At 39.6% G+C, this 21999-nt stretch overlaps 2 protein-coding genes across 5 annotated transcripts in view; both read right to left on the bottom strand.

Moving 5' to 3' along the window:
- Positions 1-5205, bottom strand: part of LOC106934962 (kinesin-like protein KIF21A) — a 30718-nt gene extending 25513 nt beyond the window's left edge. For all 4 annotated transcript variants that reach the window (XM_015015152.1, XM_015015153.1, XM_015015154.1 and 1 more), the window contains exon 1: positions 4814-5205. In XM_015015152.1, the coding sequence (XP_014870638.1) occupies positions 4814-4857 (44 nt within the window). In that variant the 5' untranslated portion in view covers positions 4858-5205. The remainder of the gene's footprint in view (positions 1-4813) is intronic.
- Positions 5206-8103: 2898 nt separating this feature from the next.
- Positions 8104-21650, bottom strand: abcd2 (ATP binding cassette subfamily D member 2). Its single transcript, XM_015015145.1, has 10 exons — positions 20521-21650; positions 19755-19935; positions 19530-19651; positions 15012-15174; positions 14086-14180; positions 12972-13117; positions 11545-11690; positions 11039-11123; positions 10650-10775; positions 8104-9718 (listed from the first exon to the last, which is right to left on the bottom strand). Exons 1-10 carry the CDS (start codon positions 21463-21465, stop codon positions 9463-9465), a joined length of 2265 nt encoding a protein of 754 aa, XP_014870631.1. The 5' UTR covers positions 21466-21650; the 3' UTR covers positions 8104-9462.
- Between the last annotated feature and the right edge of the window lie 349 nt (positions 21651-21999).

Here is a 21999-nt window from a genome sequence, read left to right as displayed (position 1 = left end):
TGTGTCTGAGTTCGTTTGACTTCCTTCATGAATATTTAGGATGGATTTGCCTGGACGAACAGCAGGTTATGCATGTGTGCAAAGAACACACATGTGCACATGCGGCTTTTATGTCGGAACCAAGAGGTCTTTCTTCTCAAACGTGACATAAAAATGTCAAAAGAAGAGAGATTTCTTCCAGACGAGGAGTAAAAACTATCAAGTTTTGGCTAATGCTTCCCATTCATTAAGCTTTAGGTTCTTATTATTTGTGTGTATCTAAGGTGTTTGTGTACTTGTAGATTTTTTAAGTTACATTCCTCAGTGTAGAATGACACTTGAGAAAGAGTGTATCAAAATATTCAAACTCTAGACCTGACTAGTGCACCTTCTTCATACCACGACTTTACAGATTGTCATTATAAACAAACATTTGTTCCCTTCCTAGTTTAAAATCTCACCTTGAAATTTTTTTTTTTTCTTTGCTGGTTACAGACGTTTGCTGCTATAGAAGTTGCTTTAATCCTAGCCATTGGACAATGCTAACAGCAGCTAGCAGCTAACAACAGCCAACCACAAAAAATAGTCATGGTATATTTGGTCAATTTGTTGCACTTTGCATGCTTGTCTCATTTACACATAATCCTGTTGCCAAAATAAATAAGTCTCTACGTTTTTTTCAGAACTAGAACTTGTTTTAAATTCAGAACAAGCTGAAACGGATTATCTTGATAAAAATCGTAAATCGGAATTTAGTGTTATCGTGATAAACTTTTAATAATAATAATGTTTGAACCCCTAAAAAACTAACAGTCTGACTTCAATTTACTGTTGGCTCCAGATATTGATTAACATCAATACATTTGACAATATGATAAAGTACAATTGTGGTGCCACTTAGAGATACAGGAGCATTACTGAAGGTTACTGATATAATTTACTTAACAGGTAAGTTTTGTTTTCAAAAGCCTCATCTCGCCACTATGTGCCTCTTTTCAATGTTTAATTAAATAAAAGAGAGGTGTGTTAAAACAAAAAGACACAAATACGTAAGTAGCAAAACACCTAAAGTTGCTAAGGGGGAGTTACTATTGGGGACAGTGAAGTAAGGTAGGTGTAACATAGCAACATAATTGTTCTCTGTCATCAAGGTAGGAATACTACAATTGAGATTTCCAGTAGGATTTAAGCATTAATACTATTGTCAGGACACATGAGGAGGGATCATTTTTCCACTAACAAATCAAAATTTGGGGCCTTCCCTTTGTGTACCCAACAGCCTTCTCCTTTTGTCCGTTACCACACCTGAAAAAAAAAAAAAAAGTCGATAAAGTGATTCATCACCGTGGTCTTGTTGGGATGGCGGATTACAGAACTTGTTAAAAGACGGCATTAGTGGCGCAAGTTGAGGCAGGTATACGCCAACGACCTGCTAGCCGAGCCTGACGGACTCCGTATGGCAGAGGCAGAGAAGACCAGATTCACTAGCTACAAAGGTTTAGAATAATTAGAATGTGTCCATGACGATTAGCTGCGGTGAAAACACCGACGTGGAGGTGGGGTTTGGGGCTTACGAAGGAATGAGATGAGTGATTTATTAAGCACTGAATGCGAATGGCACCATCGTCCATTTAAGGATGACGTGTTCTTTTCGAGGTCTTACAAATTTAAGAAACACACGTTGCTGTATTTACTTTGATTTATGCTTTGTTTTCTTTGTTATGACACCAAACTGTTTGTGTCATCAATCTCCATCTGTGTTGGTTTAACTAAGCAGAAGAAACAACATGATAGTAATCTAAATAACTATGAAAGCACCATTACCAAAATGTATTAATGCATCTGCTGACAGATATTGCCAATGTGTCTCAACAGTTTTGAACACAGATTATGGCTATACCCAGCATCAACTCAGGTCAGTAGTAGCTATATGAGGCTAAAGAGAGAATCCATTGAAAGTCCATATGCGTTAATCCAGGGATGCACAATATATCGGCACCTACATTGTTATCGGCTGATATTAGTCATTTTTTATGGACCACAAAAATAAAACTGGGCCAATATGAACAACCGATATTTATTTTTATCCGTTTCTGATTGGGTTTTTATTTCAAAGGTGTCGAAATCGAATTATACATAATATCAGTAAATATCGGCCAAGACAAAAATATAAATATCGGATATTGATATCAGCCCAAATTTTGATATCGGTGCAGCCCTAGTTTTGTCTCATCATGTCATCAGAAACCAATTTTTAAAAAAATGTTTTAACACATTTTAATATCTTAACACAGGACCTGTGCAGAACGCACCATGTCAAAATCTGATGAGTTTGTTTGAGGAGCATTATTAAAAAAAAAAAAAAAAAAAAAAAAAAACTATTTTATAACATTTTTTTATTAGGCCAATGTCAGAAACCCTCACCCTGCCCGTATATGGAAAGTGATGTCATCATTGGGGGGCACATGCGTTGCTTGCACAATTTGAGTTGTGGAGAATGAATGAACTGCAAATTTGACTTAGTTGATGATTTGCATCATATTTAACTTTAATATGAAAGCTAAATAAAAATAAATTTGCATTTTGCCTCATCTCTTTTTGACTACATGAAAATGGGTATTCCATTTATTTCAATTAGGACTGCTGTCATTGTAATATCAGGCTGTGTAATATTACAAGTGAGGTACAATATTCGGTGCAATAATATAGTTATAATATATATTAATAATATATTAAGCATCATACATTCACAATCTGTACATCAATCATTTATTAAGTAAGCTGAATGCCTACATCTGACAGTGGCTGAGATGCTAAAGATGCTAAAGCGTGTTGGGAATAGAATCATCTAATTTAGTTTTTTGAATTTCCTTATCTCAGTCTAAGTACTGTATATCTTGTACTAAATAACAATATGAAGTTTAGACTATAAATCATACAATAGCACCAATATGAAGTTCATAGTCTAAACTTCATATTGGTGTGAAGCTGCAAAACAGATGCAAACTTTAGTATTTTTTGTTAGCCTGTTGTGGTATTCTCATAGAGCTTACAAAACGTTCCAATCTTTGCCATCATCTTTAATTTTTCTTTCGATTAACCAAAAATGTTGGATTAGTTTCTGCAGTCTAGTGTGTTTTGTAATGAAGTTGCGGTGAAACAGCAGCTGGATCCATCTTCGTACCATTACAGGGTTAGGTCAGGATACCATGAAGTGGATTACCTTGTCTGTCTGTGTGTGTGTGTGTGTGTGTGTGTGTGTGCGTGCGTGCGTGCGTGCGTGCGTGTGTGCATGTGAGTGTGTGTTTAGCTCAGTGACAAAGCATTTTCAGACACTGCTGACCTCAGACAAGATCATACTGGCTTTGTGTCATTAAATCGCCTTACAATTACACGCTGAGTCACTCTGCAGCAAATGTCATTACGATGAATTATATTAGTTTGCATGAACTGATCAGAGGAGGCTAAACTTGAACAAACAAAAAAAAACCCTACTAGAGGCAACACATATACAATAGCTGCAGCTACATATTCCTGTGTCAGAATGGTCTAGTTAAAGTCAGAAGCTTATGAAATTGAGAGTCTGAGACAAGACTTCAAAATTTGTGATGACAGATGATCTCTGTCCAGTGAGATTGAGATTGACACTTGAGAATTATGTGGCAGTTTGTGTTGAACTAGAACATGAAATCCCAATAAAAAACGTTAAAGATTAAACTTCAAATTATACAAATTACATAAACATGTTCAGCAGTCTATTTTGTGATGTTCCGAGAAGCTTGTTTGAGCACACAATCATACAATAGCATGCAAGAGTCACTGAAATAAGTTATTTTCACAAGCAAAATTGTCACAACCTTAAGCTAGTAAAAGGGTTTTTGCTCTTGAAGGTTGTCTTGTACTGATGAAATCAGGTTGCTTATTATAGATTATTTATTATCTAAGATGGAGAGAGAGAGAGAGAAAAAGAGAGAGAGAGAGAGGCCGGCTTGTAAATCGAGTTGGCTTGGCAAACAAGGCTCAGGGTCAAAGTCTGAATGCAAAATAACGAGAAAAGGCAAGCGAGGCGGGGGACGAGAAACATGAGAGGGAGCAGCTTTTGTCCTCTCTCTTCCACTCAGATCACATGACGTTGCAGCTCGTCTATTCCAATACAAACACAAGCATGTTTGAAGACAAACTCGCATTCGGTGAAGCCATGTCATTTCTTTATGTTAGTTTGTTTTATTTGTTTTTTTTTTTCACAGATAAGCAAAGGTAGGATTAGGTGAGTCTGCTGTCAGTGACAAGCAAATAAAGGGCAAAGGTCAGATGGGGGGGAGGGACCGCTAGTAGATCAAAACATAACCAAAAACACTGTAAGAATACACAATAGAAAAAGCCTGAAAGCAAAGAAACAGATCAAGTAGATCCAAGGTATTAAAAGTGAAGGTACTGCTGAGTAGTGTGATCTATTTGAGGCGATCAAAAGCACTGGGTGATCCTCCATCCTCACATTACAATCTAATCCGAGCACAAGAGACAACCTGTACGGGCCTAATCCCCCGGCACCTAAGATTTTCATTCATAAATCCACTCCACAGGCCAAAACTGAAAAGGAGTAGCTCCATATTAACATACACTAGGATCTTCATAATGCAGATAAGTTGTGATTTATGCTGCTAAATCTTAAATAAAGCACTCTGAATGGAATACAAATGGATCTAGAAGTGTAAATCCAGGTTAGCATGCAGTGTTTACATAGTGGGATGCTGCAGTAGGAATAGTACGGATCCTAGCAGGTGTGACAGATGAGCATCTCTCCAGAGGAGGGTCCTCTCCTCTGCATCCTTACCTCAGGGCAACCCGCACCGAGCTCTCGTCCGCTCCGCCGCTCATGGCGTCACCGAAACAGTCCGCCTTAAAAATAGCTCGCTTTCCCTTTTCGTCCTTTCTTTATCCTCTTACAAGACGGCCGAGCGTCCCCCTCCCCCCCTCTTGCCTCCTTTCAGCGAAGCGCGTCGGTCTGCAGCCTCCACGGCGGCCGCTCTCATTCAACCTGCCATTAGGCTCATTTCTATGCAGCTCCGCAGCGAAGTGTCTGCTCGGAACATGAGGCGGCACCGGGCAGAAAGGGAGCCGGCGGTGGTCAGTCCTCCAGCCGCATCGTCTCTCGCTGTCGCTCCAGCCGCGCGTGGTGAAGAGTGTGGAAGCGCGAGGAACCGCTTTGGCGTGTGATTCCACGAAGACTGAGGACGTAACAAGGCTCCTCCTCCCGAGCTGTACCAATCCTGACAAAGCACAACACCACATAATAATAATAATAATAATAATAATAATAATAATAATAAACTACTTGGTTGACACAAACACAAATACAGTTAGTTAGCATAGCTAGAACAATAAATTAAAACTGTGGGGACCCAAATTATCACAATTTAATAACTTTTTATTTTTTTACATTTTTAAATAAATATTTATAGCGGGGACATATTAAATGAAATCTGGGAATAGTTTAAATAATTAATCATTTGATCGTTTCGGTGATTTATAAAATGCATAATTTAATTTAGAAATAACTGAATTAAGCAACATGTAAAGTTGTTCTTTTACAGTTTTCTCAGTTTCATCGTCCACATAAATGTAAGTATTATTGACATGCCGAAGAGATCAACCAGTCAGATTTATTAGGTGAACAGTCCAGTAACTAAATACTAAAATATTTGCATATTATTTCGAAATATAATCAGTTCAAGTGTGAATTATGAATTACTTTGTTAATTTTTTAAATGATCAAAACGGTTAAATAAGTACATACCATTTCATGTGGCGACAATTGTATTTAAAGTATGTTATTTTATGTATGTTTGTGAAAATGATACACTAAATAATACATTTTTATTGACTTAATCTGTTTAATACAGTATTAAAAAAACTGATACATACATAAACATTTAAACTGTTATTTTATTTAATTTTGATACTTTATAGTGGAATTATTAAAACCTGTTGGACTACGCTGCCCTCTAGTGGTTGTGCACTAATACTGCAAGGATAAAACTGCGCCCATTTCGGTCAGCAGGTGGCTTGAGAGTATTTAGTCTTAGCGGCAGTGGCGCAAAAAGTGGGTATGCAATGTTTGCAACGCATAGGGGCGCTGCACTAGAGCGGGCGCCAAAACGGGATTTTTTTTTTCTATTCTGCATTTTCTGTATTTAACAACTGTTTGCACATGTATGAAATGATCAATAACAGAGGAACGGCACTGATTAGGCGCTCCTTCACCTCCCCTCCCAAACATGTTGCTTGGCTTGGGGACACGCATTTTCGAGAACGCACTCAGACGCATTTTCTTTCTTTTTTTACATTTTAATCGTCGTATATAGTGCACTAGACAACAGTGAGGTAAAGATGGAGCGGTAGAAAAAAACTATCAGGGGTACAATAAAACAGATAACGAAAGTATACTATATACTATATATAGTATGCTATGGTTATATATATATATATATATATATATATATATATATACAGAAACTTTTCTATATATCTTTTCTCTAGAGGTGTGGACTCTGTTGAAGCTTTAAACTTTACCCGATATCGCTAACATTTGCCCTGGGATGTACGGGGCAAATGCCAGTATCTTCAGAGATGTACTTCACTGAAGATACTGGCTGTTTGAGAATTTATTCAGTTAACAATTAAGTCCTTTAGTATTCAGTTCAGTTGAGTCGGATCAAAAATGCATAATGTTATATAACATTTAATCTCAGTATCTTGAAAAACTCAACGTGGATAAAAACTAGGAGGGCAAATAAATAGTTCATACCTGCGGCTTTTCCTGCATTTTCAATGTGCAGCAGCCATATTGACTTGGAAATTCTATGCTGATTTGGGCCTTCTTGTTTTTTACTTGAACGTGGACAACTTTGTACGGTACGGAGCCGTCTGGAGACACAGGAGAAAAAAAAACTTAATATCGAATGCCCACGACTTATTGTAATTTAGTCGCTCTCACAAAATAAATAAGTCGTTAGCTCTGCAATTTTGAACCCACCAACAGAACAGCATTATCGCAATGTAGCACTGTATACTTTTAGCCAGCAGGGGGCGTCAGAACTAATAGTTTCAGAACATCTCGCTCGTTTTCTAGCCGGAAATACGTTAAAGACTTATACAAAGAAGCCAGCAATCGAGACCAGTTTAGTATCAAGCTTTAGGATTTTTATTAGGGAAAAAAAACTGGGGCAGAGAGTCATCGTCATCTAAAACGTAAAATATTATTTAAAACAAATCTGAACATATCACAATCTAACAAATGGGCACAATCATATCAGGAAGAGGACACTCCATTTTCTATCCCATCCCTTCAACATGAAGATTATTTCTCCTTGTCTCACTTAAAAACAAACTGTAACGACCAAGCACCACTTAAAGCTGCCCTCATGCTCAAGTGTTACTAGGCAGACTCTGTGTCATTCAGCGGCTTGTGTGTCCTCTTGTCAACAAAGTCTGGGCTGGAAGCAGAAAATCCAGTTCATTTACAAACAAAAAAAAAAGAGAGAGAAAAAAAATCAATTTTACAAGGTGCTTCTTTCATTCCAAATGAATTCTTTATCTCTATGCATTTCATAGAATTACATGACCATTATTAAAAAAAAAATACTAGTAGTTCTTTACATTTTCAGTAGCCATTTTAATTTTATTAGGGAAAAAAGTCTACCAGAAATCTGAGAAACACCCTCACCCAACCGATCTAAAGCTCTCTTTAAAGTAGCGATTGAAAGTTTTGAGGTTGCTCCGTCCTGACATTATAGGAAACGTCATCACGTTGGGGTCAAATGCTTTAAGTCTTAAAAACAGCAGCACGTCTGTTTACATTCTGCCCACGGCGGTGTTGATTGTCAGTTTTACTACTCTGCCGCTATGGGCTCGGGCTGGTTGGAGATCCTGGAAAAGCCTCACAGTTTCACTGCAGCGATGTTTTCACACAGAATTTACAAACGGTAAAAGGTTTTGTTTTAAAAAAGGAAATGATGGGAAAAAAAAAAAAAAGAACCGTGTTTATTTAAAACCAAAAAGTGGTGGATCATTCCCACCACTGCAAAAAAATAAAAAATAAATAAAAAATCTGCAATCAATTGATTTTTTTTTTTTTTAAGATCTTTTTTAGGCAGCTGAATGTCTGAAAAATACTGTGTTGCTCAGCTGCAGTTTTGAAAACAATTGTATGATGAATTTCATAAAACAAATCAGTGGTTCTTTAAATGCTGTCATTACTTTAAACATCTACTTAAGGTATTAACAGGTTGTGCTGAGGTAAAAAAATTTTTTAGGATCACTTGAATATTCATATTCATAAGGCATAAGCTCCTGCTCCTGATTTGATTCATGCAGGACGTAGTGAGTGTGTACACAGGTTTGAACCCGATTAGGCCAAAAAAAAAAAAAAAAAAAACCCTGAAGAAGAAGGAAGGGGTTGAGTTTACGTCACAATTCGGTAGTTTCACAGTATCGCAACCTCCGATTTGATCAGAGTCGTCAAAACAAAACGACAGCGGAAAGGAAAAATCTAGAATGTCTAAACAATCCTCAAGTACAGCCTTTCCTCCGTAGACGCCGCAGAACGTGCCATCAACAGCTATTGGGAATGATAAAGTGCATTTAAAAAAAAAAAAAAGCACTTTGTATAATTGAGAATTAGGTTCAACCCGCTAAACGTTCGGAAAAAACTAGGTTTTTAAGAGGAGAAGCGTACCTTTGCCGAAAGAAGGCCATAAAAAGACCCCTAACAAACGGTCAGAGGAGACATCATTTGAACTTGAGTTTTGTTTGAGATCGGACAAAAACTGTAAACTACAGGCGCTCTCCCGTCGATACATCTCAGCGGACGTATGCGTTTGTGTCGACCGCAGAACCACAGCTGTTGTCGTAGTCACCGGCTTGACCAGGAGCAAAACGTCCGCGAGCGCTGAAGGACAACCAAGCATCTGCTCCGTCCCTGATCTTCTGCTCCCTTCGGCAGAAGGCAGACGATGCAAAATGCCAGAAAACGGTTTGAGAAAAGGTATGAAAAATAGAAGCGGAACTCTCGTTACGTTGAAATATTTTGCTGAGCTGGAGGTAAAAAAAACCCCCAACAAAAACAACAGAGCAACAGCCGTCTTTGCTGTCCCTTGCAATACTGCTGTGGATAAAACAAAACAAACAAAAAAAAAACGAATAACTGATGCCTGTATATCAGCATGAACAATTACAATACGTAGAGACGTCCCTCTAAAATGTAAAGTGCTATTAGATCACGAACCGAACAATCATTTTAGTTAATCTGGGGTCGTCGTTTCTGTTGCTTTTGCTTGTAACAACTGCTAAAACCCAACTTTTAAAAGTACGACTGAACATACAGTCGGTGTGTTGGAATAAAAGGGGGTGGAGACAGCAGGGCTCAAGTCTTTAGAAGCTCCCATTGGAGCAAAAAAAGAAAATAAAAGAAAAAATAAAAAGCTAATGGAAAACTGCTAGATTTTGCTTTCCTTCGTCGCCGTGGCCTCCACCTCCCTCCTCGGCTGTTTTGAGGACAGAGTCGTCTCCCAGGATCTTGCAGAGCTCGTTGAGGCGGTTTTGCATCTCGGGGATGCCGGCGAGTTGGGCCTCCAGCCGCTGCTTCTCCTCGGTGAGGGAGAGGCGGGTCGCCGAGTCCAGCTCCTCGAAACGCCAGCCGCCCTCGCCGTCGAACTGCAGCAGGTGGGTGTGGTACTTCCTGAAATGGAGAGCGATAGATCGAGCTGAATTGGCCGTCAAACAAGCGTCCAGCACAAGCAGTTAGGGGACAAACCGAGAACTGGCCACTCACAATATGTCAGCTGCCAAACTGTGATTTTATCTAATGATCGAATTTAGCAATTAATCAAATTTTGTTTTTTTAAGATTTAATATTTGGACACTGTTTTTTTTTTCCACCAATTTACTCCTTGGTTTTCTATTTTGTTCCTATTTGGATTTTGAATTCAGGTTAACTGTGCGACGATTAATCAAACCCAATGACTAATTGGATCAATCGATTAATCAAATTTTGGGGTTTGGAGACTTAATACTTGGAAAACATGGATTTTTTTTTTTCCACCAACACACTTCTTGGGTTTCCATAGTTCAGAGTGATGTCAGCACACCTAAAGCCCGCCATCTTGTTTCTATTTATGTTGTGGTAACACCAGAATAAAGTCGTGTGACAAAAAAGTTAAAATAATACAAAAAAAGAGAAGTCTTAATATTACCAGAATAAGCTGTAATGTTGGGAGAATGATTGAAAAAAATAACATATAAATTATACCAGCTTTTTTCTTATTAAAATGACTTCTCAATTTTTAGACATTTTCCTAGTAAAACTGCATATTTATGCTGCTAATATTACAACTAGGCATGTCATGATAAATTTTACGGGACGCTAAATCGTCCCTATATATTTATTTCTATAAACGTTAATATTGTTGTTTTGAGACCGTTTTCAAGGAATATATCGATAATGGCATCATTTTGTAAAGAACACTTAACACTGCAACTGGAAGATACTTTAAAAAAGTGGATTACAAAGCTTTGGCAACTAAAAAATATTAATCGTCAGAATGGAAATTATTGAGCTCATTTTAATTTATCGTGCCATTAGATGATTTCCAGAGAGCAACACGTCTCACCACAGGGACGGCCGGTGTGTGATGGAGAGCAGCGAGATGCCGGCGTCCTTGGCAGCCTGGAAAATCTTCCCCTCCACGTCGATGCTCACGGCGCTGGTGCACTCATCCAGCAGGGCGTATTTGGGCCTGGCATACACGTACACAGAGTGGCAATTATATCACTTATTCAAATCAATCTCCATTTCTGTTCATTGTCATTCAAATGTCACCGTTTTATCCTTTACATACGAAACACAGCATATGTAAAATCTGCTGTCAATGGGGAAAATCACACTGAAGAAATTACAATTTTCTCAGCTAAAGCTGTGCCAAAAATCTTCATTCGATTCCTTCGTTGGTGACAAAGAGATGGGTGAATTTAAACGCAAATGACAAGAAGTCAGTCTTACTTGTGGTAGAACATGCGAGCCATGCCCATCCTCTGCTTCTCGCCTCCGGACAGAACGTCCTTCCAGTCCAGCTCAGCATCCCAGCCTTAAGAAAAAGCACACAGCATTGATGGAGGATATTCTTTTCACGAAGAGTGCTCCATACGCAAATGACCTTCCCTGCTCAAATTAGGTGCTTAAACAAAATAAACAAAGAAAAAAAAATCTTCTAGAAAATATTCTTGCTCATTTTTCTGGTGTTAAGCAAACAGAAATTATTTTTGGTAATTCTAACTAACCTAAAACAAGAAATGTTTAGTCTGGTTTAACTTCACATGACGAGGAAAAAACATGAGTGTGCGTCACTTTCTATCTGGTTTCAACTGTAAAGAATGTTTTCCAAATTCAGGCTTTTGATCAAACGTCAGTTTGCACTTTATTACGAAGACTGTTTCGGTTTGAACGTCGAGCACTTTCAAGGACAGAAATCAGACTCTTTCCAAACCTTGAAAAGCCATTTTTCTTACCTCCCTCTCTGGTGACGATGTGATAGAGGTTGACGATGTCCAAGATGGCTTCCAGGTCCTTGTCGGTCAGCCCTCTGGCAGCCATGTCCTCCACAGAGTCTGGGTAGATCACCTGGTCTCGCAGAGAGCCCATTGACATGTATGGCCTGGAGAAACGCATGCGCTCGTTACACACCAAGCGTTTCTTTCTTATACCAACGACTCCAGTACAGCATCATTGTAATAACGAGGGATGTTGCGTTATTTCTAGTATTATTTATTTCTATTGTATGTACGTAGTGTAAGGATTTCTGATGCGGCTACTAGGTGGTCTCTTGTAGCGACTATAAAATATTCACTTCTCTGCAGGAGGGAGTCGGTACCTCTCACCAGCGTTGGGTATGATTACACTGGTGGTTTCTTGCTGGTTCAGTTAAAGGACGACGAGGCTCTTTACTTTTGTTGTGCCGTTACGATCAGGCAGCTGCTTCGTTCTATCTAGCTCAAAAACCAACGTAATTTGTAATCGTCTAAACGACGTCATTCTGACGACGAAACATTAACGCAAAAAAAAATAAAAAATGAAGAAAATGATGTAAAAGCTGTTTCATAAAGCAGATAACAGTTTTAAAACTAACCTTTAGAGTAAAGTTGGGGGATATTGCCAAAAAAAAAAAAATCACTGTATATTTTTAAATGCCTTGATAACGATATCACAGACGACATGCCACATTTTCAGCTTTTAAAAAAAATTTTATATGTAACTTCAAAATAATTTTTTATTTTTTTTACTTTCCTTTATAAACAGTCACCAGAATGAAAGTTAGATTCATATATAAATATATACAATATGTTTAGTGTGTCAGAGCAAATATCAATCAGGTAGATATAAATGTAAGCTGATTTTGGTCAACCAAAAAAAAATAGCTCCCAAGTGCAAATAAAAACACTTGAACAAAACAAACTGGTGTGGTTCAGTGGAACATTAGTTTTACAAGATGTTAATGTTTACTTTTAAGAACTCAAATATTATGTGCAAAACTAAGAATCTTCTTTGCATATAAAAGGAAATCTTCCTTTTAAAAATGTTCAACACTCAACGCCAAAATACACATCGCATAAAAAAATCCTTGTGCTCACTTCCTAGTGACCTTTGTTCATTTTCTTTTCTTTCGTCTGTCTCAGATCCCTCCATTGAAGTAACTATCGTAATATCAATTTTTTTCACCGGTGTCAAAAAAAAAGTCCAACAAATTCGCTTTATTAAAAAAAATGCTCTTTCTACAAATCGTAGTGAACGGTTCACTCTCTCCTAAGCTCTGGTTTCCCCGCCGCCACCACACAGAGGTCCTGTTACAATGTACTAGATTACTGGGAAAGTTGGGCAGCTCCAGGCTTAAAGCTCTGCCCCTGCGGTGGAACGTGGTGGTTGTGGTCGGTGCGGTTACCTCTGAGGGATGTAGAACATGTGCTCGGGCGAAGGTTTGTGTAGGCGGCCGCCGTAGACGGGCCACAAGCCGCTGAGGATCCTGAACAGAGAGCTTTTCCCGCATCCGTTTGGGCCCGTGATCAACAGGTGCATGCCCTCTTCCACCTGAAGGAGGAGAGGGAGCGACAATTTATTAAACCGGCTGAAGTGCGGGGATCCATCAGGATAATTACAGCGCATCATTGGAATACAAAGCTGAGTGCAGAGATAGATGGCGTTATCCACCTAACGTTACCCTAAATGTCAGTGCAGCAGATGCTCTAAAAACGTCTGTAAGCTACACTTAAGATATTTTTCACCTCACACTTTCATCTTTCCTCTTAGTGTCCAAAGTAAAAAAAAAAAATTAACGAGGTGAACTGCAACCGACGTCTTGCGTTGCGTTAGGTGTTGCAACACTTGGGCGCAGCTGTTATCTACACTGTTCCTGAGCTAATTATCACACCCTGTACACTCTGAGGGGCAAAATACAGAGGGGCAAAAAAAAAAAAAAAACTGTGATATTCTTGATAATTTTGGTCTGACTCAAACAAAAAAAAGGAACACACGACCGAGGACACACGCTGGACCTGATAATCAGGAAGGGTGTGAATATTTCCAATGATGTCGCCCTGTCTGATCTTTTCGCCGTTATCTCTGAAGGTACTTTATCCATCAACTCGCTCAGCAACGTAGCTACGATGAAAAAAAAAAAAACATTCTTTCACATACAACACAGCGGAAACTTTTAATCAAGCTTAGATTTACAGCTGTGCATCAGAAAAACAGACAAACGTTGCGCACGGCTGATTTCAAATTGTAAAAAGCACAAAAAAACCCGCCACAAACCGAAGTTGGAAACCTTAAGTAATGGTTTGTAATTTTAAGTTTTTCTCATTACAGAAGCCAGCATCCAGAGGGGAGCAACACGTCGACGCCCCAAAGGGAATACCTCTTTACTAATGAAGCCGCAGGGAATTTCTAGGAAACACTAATAAACACCTTTCAGACCTCGGTCCTCAAGGAGCCGGTGTGTGGCTGTGGGATTCAAAAATAAGGAGAAAAAAAAAAAAAAAAGAGTGCGTCTACGTCACCTTTAGGTTCAGGCATGACACCACCACGTCCCCGTTCGGTGTGATGATCGGGACGTTCTCGCACACGATGCCTCTGTCCACGTCAATCACTTCACCTGCAAAGCAAAACGGTCGAGTTTAAAAACTGAATGACGTTTTACCTTCATGTCAAACCAAATGCGGAGATTTTAAAGCAGAAGTCCCGGCTCTGAGTTTTAGGAAGCACTGATTTAGATTTCTCTTTAAGAAGCTGGACAATAAGAAGATAGAAGAATAGAGTCAAAACACACAACAGCGTTTTTAAGAGGACTGTGAAACAGTGTTCTATTTTTTTTTTTTACTATTATTGTAAAATGTGTTTAAAATCCACGGACAGGCAGGAGTTGAAAGATCTAAAAGGATAACGCATAGCAACATTGCTGCAAAATATTAATATGGGCCCAGCTTTTTTTAATCAGAACAATACAATCTTAAAAATTGACTGATATTATATAATACTGATGTTAGTGGTGATATATCGTGCATTCTTAATTTACATTTTCTTCTCTGGAGACAATTCATTTATCTGAGCTCTAATGCCATTTTGATACGCATTAACTTAAAAAGGAAAATAAACATGTCATGTTGGTATAAATATTAAATAACAAAACTTCAAAACAACTTGTTTTATGTTTGTAACCATTCCATCTTTTACTGTATAGCCACAGGTTTAATGCTTCTATTCAGTCTAGTTCAAATTTTTGATGTAGGACATTTGTGTCCACTTCTCTAGATCTGAAACGGGACCAGGATACATCGCAACACTCTAAACACACTGCAAAAATCAATATTCGCGGTGGGTGTAGCTGTATTTTATCCTGACAGAGCCTCACTTGCTTATACAGTCATGTGACCCATTCAAAGTCCCCTCACAGGTGAAATTTGCACACACAGCAGGACTAACCCACCTTTTATCTCCAGCGGCCCATCTATATGCATCTCGGGTTTGCTTTTCAGCGTCGTCCCTGTGGTGGCAGACAGAGAGGAGCGCTTGTAGATCCCCCTCTGGACGTCCTCAAACACTACAAACATGTTGTGGACCCTTGCCGTGTAACCTGCCAGCTCTGTGACCTGTGGCAACCAAAACACAGGGGGCGGGGGGGAAGATGGGGCAATGGTCATCGAGGAAGGCGTCAGAAAACAAGGTTGACACAATCCGAGAGGGAAGCAGACAGTGTCATGGGGCACTATCTCTGCCAAGCAGTGTGTGTGTGTGTGTGTGTATGTGTGTGTGTGTGTGTGTGTGAGTGAGACCAGTGGGTCTGAACTGGAGTAACCCCTGAGGGTGTTGGCAGACAGAAGATCTGCACAATCTAACTGCATTGTACAAGTATAGGCACAGAGTATGTAAAAAGTTGGAACTAGTAACCCATGATTTTCTGTTTACCTGATCAACTAAAGGGAACATTTGTCTTACACATTCTTCAAAATGAGATAAAACAAAGAAAATATGATGAAACTCTGCGAGATATATTGACTTTCATATTAGTAAGAACAATGGCGGGTAGCCTTCTGCTACTCTGGTAATAAAAGAGCTAATTTTCCACTTAGCATTTTTGCTATCTTTGAAAATGTTTAGCCCACTTTGCTGTTTAGCTATTCTTACTTCACCTAAGTGAGAACAGCAGTGGGCAGACTTCTGCTAATCCGCTAATGCACTATTAACAGAGCTAACTTTTCATTTAGCGCTTTTGCTAACTTTGAAAATGTTAGCAAAAGAGAAAAAGAATAGCTAAACTTCACTGTTTAGCTATTCTTACTTCACATACGGAAGAACAGCAGTGGGTAGACTTCTGCTTTCTGCTAATGCACTAATAACAGAGCTAACTTTTCATTTAAAGCTTTTACTGTTTGCTAAATGTTTAACACACTGCTTGGTGCACTTAGCTTCCTAAAATTCATATTTTCATACAAATTATAATGTGCTAATGTAATTGGCTGTTTTGTAAGCTTTCAGTTGAATAAAGTTTGACATCTCTGTTGAAGATTTGGTTATTGACTGTTAAGAATTATTCACATAGCTAGACATTTATATTCACGCTCTTATTTTGAAGTGGGTGAAGATTGCTCATGCAGCAGTTTTGTTTCCTCTCCTCACGTTTTCCGTCTCTTCCCCCACCCACCCAGTAAATTTCACTTCAAACAAGCAACATACAGGAACAAAAAATAAAATATGTAAGGGCATAATAGAACACGTAAATTACAATGACAAAGTCAAATAGGTGCACAAGGGTTGCAGTCTTTCACATATTGAAATTAGCGCTTTAGCATTAGCATTCACTAATTGGTGTATTGGTGTAGTTAGTGCTTTATCACCAAGGGGTTAAGATTTGCTTTAGGGTTAGCGAAACTAACTTTTTAGATAGCCTACCATCAAGTACAAAAAAAAGATGCAGAAAAATACCTTCTGATCTAGACTTTGCCATATTTAAAGTCAGAACAATAATCCAAAATTACATCTAATTTCCAGATGCCTGTAATTGCCACATTGATCTTTTCAAATGGGTATATGTGATGAAAAGTACAAACTGCTGTTCTGTGTGCCTGGGATGAATATGGGCTGCAATGCTGGTTAGAGAGGAAGAGTCAATCACTCCAAATTCAAATTGTCATTGATGGCTGATAGCAGGCAAATCTCACAGTTCAGAATGAGAAAAAGGATCTAGATGTCTGTTCAGGCAACTGGAGTCTTTGCACCCTGCAGTAAGGCAATACCGCCTGTTGACACAGCTTGACAATATTAAACATTGCAGAGAATTTTTAAGAATCCACAGACACCGACGTGGGACAGTCCAGATAATATTACCCCGTGTTCTTTCACCCAGTCACATCTCTCCGCACAGCCGACCGGCTGCCGAAGTTCAAGAGCAAAAGAATGTACAGTTGACATTACCCACAACATGGAAATGTCATGTCAATATTAGGCTTTCATCTATCTTACTGGATAACTCTATTTCCTTTTTAGAGAGAGAATTCTGTTGGTTTTCTATCACTTTTAGATACAAGTCAAAATACCAGGAATTTTTGCTTTTAAAATGTTCTTGAACTGAATCAAGCAGGTATTGAATGTTACACATGTCCCAGGATGTGTATAGAAACTGAAAATAAAATAAAATAAAATACTGCAAATCTGTGGTGTTGTATGCTAACTTGAACCACAATAACTACTGTATAATTACAGAATATGTAGACAAGGAAGAATGTTTCCAAATTTCATGTTTATTTAAATCTTAAGAAATAGTCCATAGATGTAGCACTGAATTTGATAATCAAAAAGGAATGTTTGCGAGAGGATGTAGCGCAAGAATAAACTTAATTAAAATTGCAGCTCATTAATAAATAGGAGAATAGGTATTAGGAGAATAAAAATTCTTTAAAATTCCCTAAGCAAAACAAGGGAAATTGTACAAAGAAAAAAGAAGTTAATAACTTCACCAAAATGAAAGATTTCATGAAGCAAATTAACAAGTCCTATCAAAACTAAGGGTTAGCATGCTAACAGTTAGCATTAGCATATTTATTTTTGCCAAATTTCCAATACTCAATACATTAATAAAAAAAACAACTTTTGATAGTTAAATAAGTGTCACTGTGATCAGTAACCTTGACAAACAGAGGAGAGTTCTTCAAAATTAAGATAGACATATTCACTTCTAGATGGTCAACTATTTTCTTGCATAACCAACATAAAACAAAACCTACTGTATATGTACATTAATGCAGAGAGTCTCTTTATCGGAATTTAACAGGAGTGCTTTGAATAAAAAATCCCGGAGTCTCGTTTTGCTCAATAACATTAAATCAAAAGAAATATATCCCATTGCATTCTCAGAGAGTGCACTGAAGTAAATCCTGGCAGAAAAGCAGAACGAGAGGGAAAGTAAGAGGGCCGAAAGATCAACAGATGGTGGATTATTCACAGCAAGGCTAAGCCTGAAAGAAGGAGCTCTGAATACACACACACACAGTTCACGGCTGACCAGTGAGAATGCCTGTCATTTTGATGCTTATTACTTTAGTTCTCCATGCTGATACACATGCAGCGGTGCAACACAGAGGGAGGAAAAAGGGGATCTGGAGCGTGACAATATGCAGACTGTCGTCCTGTCGGAAACAGTAATTCGTTCCTGTGTCATTAGTTGCCATTTCTGCAACGGATTTCTTTTTATAGAAGAGGTAGAAAATAACAGCCGAAGCCATATTGTGCTTGATCTTTTGGGTCAGGCTTGCAGATATTTGATAAGGCTCCAATGGAACTGTAGGAATCAAAATAAAGAACAGCCAGGCTAACAAAACGAAGCTAAAAGAACTGGAATACTTGGATTGTACTTTCTTGTGTAATTATGTAGGGGCTGCATCTTTTTTGAAAGGTGAATTAAGATGGTTTTATTGCGACGTGGTGATCTATAAATTAACCAGACGAATCTTGAATGAGATTATAACGTATAGTGAACACATCTGGACCACAGTATGCAGCAGCATGTATTTAGATTCAAATTAAAGCTGATGTAACCTCCTTTAATCACAAAAATCTTTTTTTTCTCCTTCAGACTAGCCAGCAGGAATTAGCAAACATCTCGCGCCGACTGAGCTCATTAAAGGAGCTCCTTCTGAGTGCGACGCTGGTAAAAGCGCTGTTAAAGGGTTAATAGAGAAGCCATGTTGTGATGACTTCCTGAAGGCCAAGTTTTAGAAAGAGCAGGAGTTTTTAAAGAGACAGAGACCCAATTTCAAGGTGTTAAATTACAAGTTTTAAAAAAAAATCATTTGATATGCATGGCATTTTCATAACAACTGTAGTCACTTTATTGTGCTGTGAAATTACACTTTATGCCTGGAAAATACATAACACTGCCCCTTTAAGACACATATTGAGAAGATTAAATTTAAGACGTCTGCAGAAACCGTTTGGATCATGTACTTTACATTCTCCCAATTATTTTATCTGTTAGCGTTTTCAATTATTCATTTACCGGCACAATTTGTTTACTGATGTGTTATAGAAAGAGAACCGCTGTCTTGATTCACTATATGTTATATATGACCCATTGAAATGCCGATGAACTGGTTTACTTTTGTAAACACAGCTGTACTTATTTTAAGCCCACGCTTTGCTGATCACTCTCATTGGAGGAATGTGGCACAATGGGACGTATAAGGGAGATGACACAGATAAGGAAGCAGAAATCATGCCACCAGCACGACTTTCAATTCCTCCTCTTCACCACAGGAACAAGCTACTCATCCTCTTTGTGACATGCATGCTGTCATCAAAGCTGTGTAAATCTGCAGCGTGCACACTGATGCAAACACTAGACGGCTGCACTTTAAGTTTTCTTTCTGGAGTTGTTATGCTCCCAGCTTCCAACAAGTAAATTGTGCATGAATATCTTCTGACTCGCATCGCAACGTGTGATCATCCAAACCTCTTTGTAGGAGGACATGATCCTCTCGATGGCGTCGGCTCCGGACGCCAGGAGGTTACGGGCGGTGGTGAACGCCTCCGTCCTCTCGCTCACCATCATCTGCGCCTGTCCGTCTGGCGTTTCTGCAAAACGGTCGAGAACGGGTCGGGGAAGAGAGGAGGGAGGATGAGACACAGGTTCAAACACATCTGTTTGAGAGGCCAACGAGGGCAACGTGGTCCTCACCGTTGTCGGCGAAGCCCGTGGCCGTTATGATGGGCACGGCCACCATGACGAGGCCAGAGCCGCTCCACACGTACTTCATGAGGAACTGCTCGATCATGATGTACCAGAGGCGCTTGGACAGGATCAGGTTCATCTGGTCGGCCAGGGCCCGGTAGCACTTCTGCAGCTGACACATCTCCACCTGTAATAATAGAAAATGTAAAAAAACAAAAAACACAGAAGTTGGTCACTAGAGATGCACCAATCTGATAATAGTATCTGTATTGGTCCAGATATTGAAAAATAATTCTAGATTACATATTACACTGGCTGTTCTAATCCTAATTCCACTGACTACACAAATTAAAGTTATATTGTTTTTACATATTTGACCAAGCTGTTGGTGTATTTAAGTGTGCAAAGTTGTAAAATAGACTTGCAATTCAGTACATTTAAGTCTATGTTCTAAAAAAAAAAGAAGTTTTGAGTCAATTCAGCGCTATTTCTCTGTATCGAATCGGTATCGGCTATACTAAACCTTAAATATTGGTAGTAGAAGTAAAATAATAATAATAATAAAAAGTAGATCGGTGCATCCCTATTGGTGACATGACAAAATTAGGAAAAATTACAATAAAATATAGAATTTAGTTGCTTATTTAAATTGATTTTTAAAAGCATGCAAAAACTTGCTTTAGATAAAATACAAATTCACATCTACAGCCGAGAATAATCAGCCTAAGTATTTGCTTACATGTCAGCAAAAACCGAAAGCAGACCACTTTACCTTGTGTCCTCTGTAAAACGCTATTTCCTCAGCGTTAGCAATAATCCTGGAGTGCACGTAGCGTAGGTAGCCCTTTCTGTGCGCTTCCTCCGCAACCAGCTTGCCAAACCTGGGGGAGCACGCACGCAGGACCTTGGCCGTGGCAAAGACCACCAGCCCGGCCAGCAGGGTCGGCCCGCTGGCGTTGGCGCCCCTCGCCGTGGCGGTCTGAATCAGCGTGTAGGAGGTCAGCATCACGTCCAGGATCGGCTTGGTGAGGTTGGAATAGAGATGGGCCACCGACTGGGAGAACATCATCACGTCCTCGGTGAGCGACTGGTCCGGGTTGGCGAGCCTCCCGTCCATGTTGCTGACCCTATAGTAGGTCTGATCGGTGAAATAGGTTCGGTAAGCATGGTTAACTAGCCGGGTGCGGAAGGCCAGAGCCAGCTTGCACTCTAGGTACCGGATGGCGCTGTTGACGAACGTGGCCGGGATCGCGATGAGGAGCCATTTCATCAGCTGGATGATGAAGTGCCGGGGCTTTTTCTCCACGATCGTCTTGACTATCTTCCCGTCCAAGCTGGCCACGTAAATAGACAGAAATGTCCTGGATATCAGCGCCACCGAGTGCAAGCACAACAAACCTAGCTCTTTGGAAACGAGCCTGGGGAAGAGGATTTTACCAAGTTCCAGGATCTGCTTGAAAAACTCCGCATTGACTCCCGGGGATGCTTTCTTATCATCTACGACGTCTATCTGCGATTTCCCGGAGCACGTCGAGCCGTTCTCCGCCTTCGACGCCCGGCGATCGCGGTTCGGCTTTTTGTTCCCGCAGAGCTGCTTCCAGATGATGGGGTACAGCGTTTTAACACCGTAAGCTGCAGCCGCCAGGAACACGGCTCTCTTCGCCGCAGTCGTGCGGTCCCATTTCACTCTGGACGCCGCATCGAGGATATTGGACATCTTTTCAAACGTTAGTCGCCTCTGCTGATCGTCCCTGCAACACCCATCCCCCGAAAACACCGAATCTCCGCACCGTCCGAATAGCGGAAAAGGGGAGTACTTGTGATGGCCGAGAAGATGCGAGGACAGCCCGTAAGAAGCACCGTTACATTCTGCTGCGCTTCCACCTGCGGCAAGAGGAACAATGTACACTAAAAATCCACTTCCGGGTGGTGTTACCAAAATTAAACTGAGTTTTAGCAACACCCAATGGACGTTTTAATTTGTACAGCTAACTAATTTCCTGTGAAACTGCAGTGGTTCGTGATGCCTTGATGACGTTGTTTGAAATAGCTTTTCTGATTGGTCGCGCCCCCTGTGGAAGACTTAAAGCGCTAATGTAATTGGTGGAGCTGCGGGAGGAAGTAAATTTACAGTTCTTCCTGCCTTTGCGGTTTTGTACTTTGGTGTTGAAAAATGAAGTCCTTTTGTACCCGAGTTAGAATGTGGAATAATATAACATCTCAAGAAAATAATAAAATATATCAAAATTTA

The sequence above is a fragment of the Poecilia latipinna genome, unplaced genomic scaffold, assembly GCF_001443285.1.
Source record: "Poecilia latipinna isolate Pla-1442-1.1 unplaced genomic scaffold, P_latipinna-1.0 Scaffold1887, whole genome shotgun sequence".
NCBI classification, from domain to species: domain Eukaryota; kingdom Metazoa; phylum Chordata; class Actinopteri; order Cyprinodontiformes; family Poeciliidae; genus Poecilia; species Poecilia latipinna.
The sequence above is the reverse complement of the archived record's forward strand: the minus strand, read 5'-3'. Positions and strand labels throughout refer to the sequence as shown.

What these genes read in the sequence shown, in the direction of transcription:
- abcd2 (XM_015015145.1), bottom strand. Translation starts at nt 21,465, where the DNA reads ATGTCCAATATCCTCGATGCGGCGTCCAGAGTGAAATGGGACCGCACG. An exon ending in TGTCATGCCTGAACCTAAAG is followed by an intron (nt 13,118 to 14,085) that starts GTGACGTAGACG and finishes CTCCTCCTTCAG; the next exon opens with GTGGAAGAGGGCATGCACCT. An exon ending in CATCGTCACCAGAGAGGGAG is followed by an intron (nt 11,124 to 11,544) that starts GTAAGAAAAATG and finishes CTTTTTCTTAAG; the next exon opens with GCTGGGATGCTGAGCTGGAC.